Source organism: Geospiza fortis, unplaced genomic scaffold (assembly GCF_000277835.1).
Source record: "Geospiza fortis unplaced genomic scaffold, GeoFor_1.0 scaffold55, whole genome shotgun sequence".
NCBI lineage: Eukaryota > Metazoa > Chordata > Aves > Passeriformes > Thraupidae > Geospiza > Geospiza fortis.
In genome coordinates this window covers 9,988,336-9,998,175 of record NW_005054308.1, presented here as the reverse complement: position 1 = coordinate 9,998,175, position 9,840 = coordinate 9,988,336, and the positions used below count along the sequence as shown (strand labels likewise).

The window sequence follows — 9,840 nt, the reverse complement described above, 5'->3', positions numbered from 1 at the left end:
GCTGATGGGATGGACAGACAGCAGAGCTCCTGGGGGGAAATGCTGCATATAAAGAGGCCAGGAGCACAGTGACAAACCATGACAGCAGAGATTTGGGAAGGTTTTACACCTTCTCATAAGTTGTTCAATAAATTCTCTACCAGGTTCAATAAATTGTTCTTGTCACGTACAAGATAAATTTTATCTAGCAATTTTTAGCATATGACATCCCATTCCTCCCTTCCCTCCTGTCAGAAATTCTGTCATTAATGAAGTTACCACATTTGAAGTAGTTTTGTGGCTGAGAAGCTGATTCCTGTAATGCTTTTCCTTCTCCCAGCTGCAAACTCTGCCTTTCATTTCTTATTTTTCAAGTGAATACAGTAATACTTGAAGTGTTCAAAAGATAAATGCTGCCAATTATTCCATATCATAAACTGGAAGATGTATTGAGGCAAAAGATGGGATGTTTTTATAACTTGGTGTCTATTCTCCAGCAGTCATACATGAATATAAAATAAAGCTCAGGGCCATGAGCAGCAGGATGCCTGCTCTCCTGAAATTCAGTATAATTCCAACTAACATCCAGTCTCCAGCTGCTGGTTGTGCTCCATGATTTGCTCCTCTGCTTTTGGTTTCTTATCTCACACCCTGTGGGGCATCCTGGAGAAGGGTTGTAATCAAATACATAGAATATTTAAAGCTCCCACTTAAACTGATTTGCAGTATCCCACTGGAATATAATTGGAATTAAGGAACAAATATTGATCCCTGGTAGACAAAGCTGGAGCTGTGTCTAGGATTTGTAGCAGGCTGGTTTAGGAGATTTCTCTGTGTGCTGCTGTTTGATAGCAAAGAAACTTCAAAGTTACCTTTGAAGCTTGTGTAGTTTTGAGATGAAGGAGATTGAATTGGGTTTGTCACATTTCAGGGGTAGTTAAGTGGTTGTGGAAAGGGAGGAAAATCCTGTCTGGAGGTCCCTTCAGTCCAGGGACCTGTTGGTGTGACAGAGCAGCAGAGCAGTGACACTGCTGCTGGGTTTAAAGCCCTCACACCAACTGAACTCAGGGTTTCCAGAGTTCATCTGTTTTATCCCATTCCCCCTTCACCCTTAGGCTTGAACTGTGGGTGCCCATCCCTGGAGGGGTCCAAGGAAGGCCTGGATGTGGCACTCAGTGCTCTGGGCTGGGTGACAAAACTGGGATCAGTCACAGCTTGGACTCAATGGCCTTGGAGGCCTTTTCCAACCAAAGTGATTCTGGGATTCAGTAATTCTGGAAGCATGTCCAGGGCTTTTTGGCTCAGTGGCTCAACCCAGGAGTCACCTCGAGCTCCTGGCAGAGCTGGGTTTGGAGCAGGGGTGGCAGAGTGGGAGCAGGATGTTCCCTCCTGTCCCTGCCTGGGAATCAGGGATCCCAGGGGCTGGAAGGGACCTCTGGAGATCATCCCTTGCCCAGGCAGGCTCACCTGGAGCAGGTGGCACAGGGACACATCCAGGTGGCTTTGGAAAGTCTCCAGAGAGGGATAAGAGTGTGGGGGCTTCTTCCCATGGGTAATTCTTTCCTGGCTGTGACTGCCCCATCTCTCAGTGGGGCAGATTTTCTTCAGGCAGATGAAAGCCCTAGAACCTTGCAGCTCATTGCACAAGCCTTGGAAACAGTCACTTTGCTTTCAGTGTTCTCAGCCTCTCTCCAGCCCTGCTTATTTGATGTAGAAAGTTGTCAACACTCCCTGTTTGCAGCTATTATGCTGAGAATCTGCTTCCTGCCACTCACTCAGGTTCTACCTTTCTACCATGTGAACCCAATTAATTCAACATAATCACAGGTAAAACAGTGTTACTTACCAAAGGATTTTGCAGGATGATTCTCCACAGGGTTTCTGAAGGAAAGAAACCTGTTTGCTTTTTGTCTGTCAGTTGTTTTGTGACACTGACCTGGAATTGAAAATTAAAGATTCTAGTCAGACCTGTACTTGAGTGCTATGGAATAACAGAAACTTCATTTTGTTCCTGTTCTTGACAGAAGGAATGGTAAATACTTGTCTTGAGGCATCTGGCTTTACTTGAAATAAAGCATAATATTTGCATCTACAATAGTACTCCTGTTTTTCAGCATTTGTTTGGACATTTTGGACATAAGGTAGAGCTGTATTTAACAACATGTTTTTTTAAAATCTCTTTTTACATTGTGTTTCTTTAAAAGTAAATTAAGAGGAAAAGTACAAGTTTTGGCAACTCTGCTGCTTAATTTTGCAGACTTAGTAATTCCAAAGGCGCTAATCCTTGGTTTTACTGTGCAGCAAAATTTAGGCTTCTTTGCTGGTTTCATGCTGACTTTGACATTGCTGAAAGTGTGTCAAATATACATTCTTCAGATGTACATACAGAGCTGCTTCATTTTTGTAGGACTGTTTTAAGATTAATAAAATATTATTGGAATAGTTTTCACTCTTTGAAGTTTGGTAGTGCTTGAAATGCACAAAAAAGGGAATCTCTCATATTCCCTTTTAGTGGCTTGGTTTGGAAAAGCATTTTTAGGACAGGGATCTCATCTGACAGTGTCAGAGATGGCTGGGACTGTAAAATGCAAAGTTCTGACATGGAATACATTCACTGTCAGTGCAGATTTGTTAGCATTTTGTTCAGTTTCTTCTGTTTTGAGAGCATTTCTCCTGGATCAGGTGTCCTGGGCTGCTGTTCCACAGTCAGCATGCAGAAATTCCACATCATGTGCTTGGAATCATTTGCCTGGAATGAGATTAAGTGCCTGAACTGGGCAACGCTTCTGCACACATGCAAATGTCTCAGTTAACACTCCTGGAAGTGGTGACTGATCCTTTTGTGTTTTAGAACTGAAATCAAGGAATGCATAAAAAAGAGAACTTTTGGTTTTTTGCCTGCCTTAGAACCTCAGAGTCACAGCGTGGCTTGGGGTGGAAGGGACTTTAAAGATAATTTAATTTCGTCCCCCTGACATGGCAGGGACACCTTCTACTATCCCAGGTTGCTCCAACCCTGTCCACCCTGGCCTTGGGCACTTCCAGGGATCCAGGGGCAGCCTCAGCTTCTCTGTGCCAGGGCCTCCTACCTTCATAGAGAAGAATTTCTTCCCAAAATTTAATCTAAACCTTCTCTCTGTCAGTTTGAGGCCATTTCCCCTTGTCCCATCACTCCAGTTGAGGACAAACACAACTTTCCATGATATTATCTGCTTTCAAGCTGAAAATGTCATCTAAGAATTAAATTGTAAGGCTCTATTAAATGGAAAGAAATATTTCTGTGTGTAATACATGCAGGTAGATGAGATTTTCTATGTTCTGATTTAACAAATTGTATGTAGCTCTCTGCAAAATCCCTGCTTGGGTGTCTAAATTTAATAGAGCTAATTTAACCAAATATGCATTAAATAGAGATGTTCTTTAGAATTTTCTTAACTTTTCTTCCCTTGGTTTGGTTAAGGAGATGTTTCATTTGTTCCCTGGTGAAAGAGGGCTTGAAGTGACCTTACAGAACCTCTTGTGAAATGTCCTCTTACCTGTGGCAAACATGTGATCCATGTGAAATGCGTTGTGAAATACAAAGTGATGATAAAATCTCCCTCTGGAGTGAGAACCAGCCCTGCCTGCCCTCAGGGAGTACTGGGGGGAAAAGGTATTAAAATATTGGAGTTCATGTTTGTAATGGTCTCGTGCACAGAGTTGGCAATCTTGATATAATTGCAAAGTAGAGTTGAGTGTAAAAAATGTAGGAAAAAAGCTCTGCTGGTATAATGGCTAAAGCAGATTGTGCTGCAGTTATTTTTCTAGAATTTAAAAGTAAAATTCAGGCAAGTCAAAATGTTTTCTCTGGTAGATTCAAGGATATCCAGCTCGCTTTTAGAAATAATCCTGTGGAACTTGGATACTTCTGTTTCTGTAAATCCTAAGAGAAACAAAAGACAGCCTGGCCCCAAATCACCTTTCCAGTTTCAGTGAAAGCCTGAAACTCTCTGATATTGGTCATATTTACTTTCCAACATAAATAAACAACTGCTCACCAATGTTAGTAACAATAGAGAAAACCCCTTAGGAAGAAGAAAGAAAATCTGGCATCTGGCATTTCTCTCCATTTATGTAATATTTAACAAACAGCTGCTGATGGTATAAATGGAAAATACACCTGGAATCAGCAAGAACCAGGTGCCCAACCTGGACACACTTTGTGCTGCTCAAACTTGGAGCAGATTTGGGGGTTGAGTGATTTAGGATCCCTGCAGCATTTTTCAGGGTTTTTCAGCAGAATATGTTTGTGGGGTTATACCCAATGTGCTGACAGGTTTTGTGATGCTTTTTCCTTTAGAGGGAAGAGACCTCAGCACGTTTAATTGGAGGTATGGACACAAAATATATTAATTTTTTAAAAAAAGAAAGGAGAAAGGGAAGGGGCCAGGAGCCCATTAAATGTCTCAAATGAGAAGACAAATCAAATCTGAGTGGGTTGTTTATTCCTGATGTTCCTTAAAATGAAAGTAAAAGCAGCAGATTTTTGCAAAAGATCATTGACTCTCTCTATGGCTTCATTTCCAACACAGAAATAAAGGGAGGGCTGAAGGGATGAAATAATTGAAGCAGCTACGAATAGCATTTTAAATTTCAGGCTGATTTTATTGGCAAAACATCTCTGCATTGGTTATTAATAAGCAGTTGAACCAGATACATGAATACTTTGTATTTTTAGGTTTTGTAGGAAAATTCTTGCTCAGACATCTCACGAGATAAATAAATCTTAGGCCCTTTATGTAATTATCTGAAGCACTGAAGAAATGGGGAGGGAAAAGCAGCTTTGAGGAATCCAAACCAAGACTGCAGTTGTCTCATTTCTCAGCAAAGGATGAGCAAGTGTTGTGATCTACAAATTAAACCTTTTCCTGTGTTGGTGGCAGTGTAAGGCTTCATTTGTGCAGCAGCTTAGCTGGGTACTGGTGTAGCAAAGCCTTCTCTTAATCTGAATTTCTGAAAGCCAGAAGGGGGGACTCAGCTGCCTTCCTGGCCTGCCAAGAGAGCATTCCTTGCCTCAATGCTGTTTGTATTTCACAGAGTTTCACATTGTGTGAAATTAATGGCGTGTGATGAACCCTGCATGCAGGGAGCAGAGAAAGTTTGTATCTGTGCTGTGCTGGGCCAGTTTATAAACTGTGGCTCCTGAGAAATGTTTTGAAATGTCAGATGTTGGTATTTTGCGGCTTAGATGTGAAGCAAACGCTGAAAACAAGAGGCAAATTAAGAAGAGGAAGAGGGAAAAAAATCATAGTATTTGGTTCTCCAAACCTAGTATTTGGCACTGGAAATAATTCTTAGCTGGTGGTTGAGCTTTTTTGGGGTGTTTTTTGTCCTGGTAAAGGAGAAAAGTCCTCTTGTGTGGAGTGCCTCAGGTGGGGAGCTGTGAGGAGTCCCCTGGCCTGAGCTGTGGTCTCACATCCACAGTGCAGTCGTGCCTGGGTGCTGCTGCCAGCAGTGAGTGTACAGAGAGAAGGAGGCTGTGTGGTTTTGTCAGTAATTCAGAAACCACAAGCAGGATTTTTCTGGCTTTATAGGCAGAGCTGGCTTTGAGAGTACTTGATGTGTTCCAAAACGTGCAAAGGCTGCTGGGCTCAGGCAGGGACACAGCAAGATTGCTGATGCTCTGTCATTTCCTTACATTTCTCCTTTGAGGACTGTATCAGCCTCCTGCATTTTAAAATTCAAAATTACCATGGAAAAATTGTACTTGTAAAGACCCTCAGCCTTTAAGATTCTCCCATAAAACCTTTGCCTCAAGAATATGCTCCAGTCTGACGACGAGGGTTTTGTTAATTTGTGTTCTTGGTGTTAATTGTGAGTCTCTACCAGAGGAGTGAAATGATCTTATGGATGTTAAATAATCATGAAGTAAATTGGATTGATACAATTTTTATTTGGAAAGAGGAAATGACTCCTGTATTGTTGTGGTTTACAAATATTTAAATGCTTTAACTAATTGCCGGCCTCAATTTTGAATGGGGAAGCAAAATCAAACACATGATGTGCTCAGAGTTTCTCACAGCACTTGCCAGGAAGAATCCAAGTTTTGAAAACAGTTGGCCTGCTTTCAGAAAGAGATTTTAATGAGATTAAAAGAGAAAGAATGTGCAAGTTTGATTAGAAAGTTTGGCCGTGCTCTGACAATGGGTTCTTGCAAGCCAGCGCAGCAAATGCTGTTGTTTGTAGGGGTAGAATTGATTTCTTCTGAAACACGAAAAGTAGGAATGAGTGGGTAACAAATTATCCCAGCACAGTGTCCTGGGTTAGTGTGAGAGAATCCATCCTGTTGGACACACTGCTGAGTCTAGAAGGCAACTTCAGTGGCTCAATTTTCTCCTTGATTTTTCAGTTTTTCAGCTGGTTATTTGCCGGTCAGAATTGAACCAAGGATTAAGTGGGTTGTGCAAAGCAACCTGATTTCAAAACAGAAAGTATCACACCAATCTTTCCCTTTCCTTGTGTCAGGGCTTCTCCTCCAGCTTGGGTGGAGAGCAGCGTTGGAATATTCTGGAGCTTGGCAAGGCAGGGAGAGCCTGGTGCATGAGGAAAGACCCATTTGCTTATAGGCACACCCCCAGGAATAGCTCAAACAAATAAATAAATGTGCAAATTCGGGGCTAAAATTGCTTCCAAAAGTCTCTTGGATTATCCACGTGCACTTGGTCAGGCTCCTGTCACCGTGGTTTATCAGTAAGTAACAGAGCTGGGCTGAGGAGGCCATGGGGGGTGGGAGGGTCAGCTTGTGAACACTTATTTTAAATAACCTGGATCTGCAAAGCCTTGAGAATCACTGAGTCAGTATAAAGGCAATAAAACGAGGTCTTTTGGTCCTTATAACAATGATTGAAAGGCTGTTTTCTTTCTCATTTAACATGCAGCAAGGACATATGGGAGAAGGCGAGGTAACAATATTCCTCTTTAATTTTCTAATGTTGACAATGTCTCATGGGAGAAATAACAGTCAGTTTTTACTAGAGGGCAAAGTCCAAACTTTAAGCTTATAAGGGAGCAGTTTCACATACATTTACATAGTCTGCATGCCATAAATCAGCATTTTAAGTGGATTAGGGAGTACCTGAGCTGAAATGATCACAGTGGACATCACCTGGATGGTTTGTGACAGAAGGGGGCTGTGTTGCTGTGTTTGTTTGTGTGTGTGTGTGTGTGTGTGTTATGAATGCCAATGCTGGAGGAGTTAATTTTGGGAATTTTGGGTGCTGATGGAGCATAAATACAGTGAGGTCTGACCTGCTGGGTTCAGTGTGTGTGGAGTTCTCCAGCAGCAGCTGAGGAGCCTGGAAAGGGGAGGGAATTAGGTTTGGGAATTGCTCCCTCCCAACAATACCTGCAGGATTGGGGTCTGAAGAGATGAAACAAATCCCATGTGCAGCAGTTTCCTTAAGGAAAAACAAGGTTGAAGTCAATATTGCAATATTTTTATAATAGTAGGAATGAGGTTTGCCCAGCTACAGAGAGAGGCCTGATTATACTTGACTGTTATTTTTATTAAAGGTGTGTAAAAGATTCTTGAAGTTTCAAATAAGGCAACCTGATCGAGCCTTCCATTTTTAATTCATAGAAATTCTATGGCCTGTGGATTTTACTACTTTTTTTTTTCTTTCAGCTTCTTAGCTGTTTGATTTTTGTCACAGAAAGTGTCTGTATTTTGGTCAGATTTTCTGTTTTCAAGATGTTTTCCTTTTAAAAACCAATTTCTTTCAAGGGAAGGAAGCAAAACCAGGATAAATTAACCTCACCAGTACATTTCTGTGGTAGATTGGGATGAATCCTGAAAAAACAGACACAGTGTATCACATCATAGACAAAAGGAAATGTATCCTAGAACTTGTAGCACACCTCATTACTTACTCTCCCTATATATATTTATTCCTGAAGTGCTCCTTAAATGAACAGAAGTCTCAGTTTGCTGTGTAGCTGTTGAATATTGGAATTAAAGAGGGAATTCATGGCAGAGAACAGCTCCTGTGCTCTATTTATGATATTATACAGTGGCATTTATAACAAAGAACCTTATTTAAAAGAAATATTATTAAGGAACTCTCTGATAAAAGATTGTCATAGAAAGATGCTGGACTGCAAGGGGAACATTTCTCATTTTACAACATTTTCTCTTAGAGTGAGGCCATTAACAAAACTCTTTTGTAACACAGAAGTGAAGTTGTAGGGGGGACAAAATTTTCAGTCTTTGCACCAAGTGACAGTGTAATGTTTTCCTCAGGTCATTTTTGTTATTTACTAGTGGGTGGTTTATGATATGTTTTGATATCAGGTAATTTGAATGTGTGATATATTTAATTGGTAGAATTCTTGTTTTCCCATTTTCACCTTGAAATTTTATCTATTCCCTGGAAGAAGCTGTTCACTGGAAAATGGAATCGATGGCTTGATATTGTGAGAGCCCCAGAAACCAAATTGGCTGTTCCCTTCCCTTTTTATACTTTTTAAAAGAAACCTCATTGGAAACACAAAATATTATGGAAAGCAGTCAGCTCGAGCACCCGTTAGAAATCCTGGTTTGTTATAAGGAGGAACCTTTCCTCTGAAATGAAGCATTTGAGCTGCTGGATGATGCTGGAAACTGAAAGGGTGCAATGAAATCGAGAACATAACTGCTCATTCAGAGGGCAAATCACTCCCAGTTCTGCTGATGCAGCAACTGGTGCATTTTCCCCAATTATTCCAACAGTGTGCGCTTTGTTCTGTTAGTATGGTTTTTTTTCCCTGTTTTTCTTTTTTTTCCAACCCCCTCTTCAGGTCAGTCCTCGCTGTTCCCCATGGAGGATGGGTTCCTGGACGATGGGCGTGGGGATCAGAGCCTGCACAGTGGGTTGGGGTCTCCCCACTGCTTCTCGCACCAGAACGGGGAGCGCGTGGAACGCTACTCCCGCAAGGTCTTTGTGGGGGGGCTGCCTCCCGACATCGATGAAGGTAAAAACCCCACTCAGGGCTGAGCCTCTTGTCTGCCAGCTCAGGGATGGCTGTTCTCCAAGCTTTGATATGGAAATGGATTTTTCTATGAGTTAAGGTCGTGGGGTTGTTCTGCCACTAAAGAACAAAATCACCAAATCACACGTCCACACATTAAGCTGACTTCAGCAGAAAAAAAAGTAAAAAAGCCAAAAATAAAATTAGCCAATATCACCTGTGGAAACTCAAAAATCCATTGCCCCAGAAGCCCCAGCAGCAGGAAAAGCTGCTCATTATAAAGTCTGTGTGGGGTAGCAAGTCCTAACTCTATGTTTGGTTGCTCCTGTGTAGTTGACGTTGTTTCCAGCAATGTTTTTTGTCCTGTGGTGGCTCCTGACCTGTGCATGGTGAGAATCCAGACAGGAATGAATCTGTGCAGGGCATCCTGAGGTACCAGGGTCTTGTGGTGCTCCATCACACAAATACAGGTGGCAGAATACTGCACTTGTTATTAAAATAAAATTGAAACCTCAGGTGCAGGGGTTGTGAAGCTTTCTTTCACCAGAGCTCTGTGTTCTGTGTGTATGAGCCTGCTGGGATAGTGGGTAGAAGAAATGCAACAATAAAGCTGAAAAGCTTTTTTCTTAATCACAGAATTGTTTTAATCCCCCCTTTTTTGTGTCAGAGCTTCTAATGCGCTGCTGTGACATGGTAACCTGAATTTCATGTCACCCATGAGAGCAGTTGACTGTTATAACTGTATAGATGCAGTGGCTCAGTTCCTGAGAATTAATGGGTTATGAGCTTTTATTTATAATTATCAGTGAAAGAACAGTTTGATCTTTGGCCTTTTTGAGCTTTGTTTTATAAGGACTGTTCTGTTTTGTCACAAAG

The 9,840-nt window shown here is 41.6% G+C and overlaps 1 protein-coding gene across 2 annotated transcripts in view; it reads left to right on the top strand.

Moving 5' to 3' along the window:
• Nucleotides 1-9,840, top strand: part of CPEB4 (cytoplasmic polyadenylation element binding protein 4) — a 37,605-nt gene that overhangs the window by 18,678 nt on the left and 9,087 nt on the right. The window contains exons 3-4 of one of the 2 annotated variants that reach the window (XM_005418802.2): nt 6,897-6,920; nt 8,794-8,967. In XM_005418802.2, the coding sequence (XP_005418859.1) occupies nt 6,897-6,920; nt 8,794-8,967 (198 nt within the window). The remainder of the gene's footprint in view (nt 1-6,896; nt 6,921-8,793; nt 8,968-9,840) is intronic. The other variant, XM_014312229.2, reaches the window with a different exon arrangement.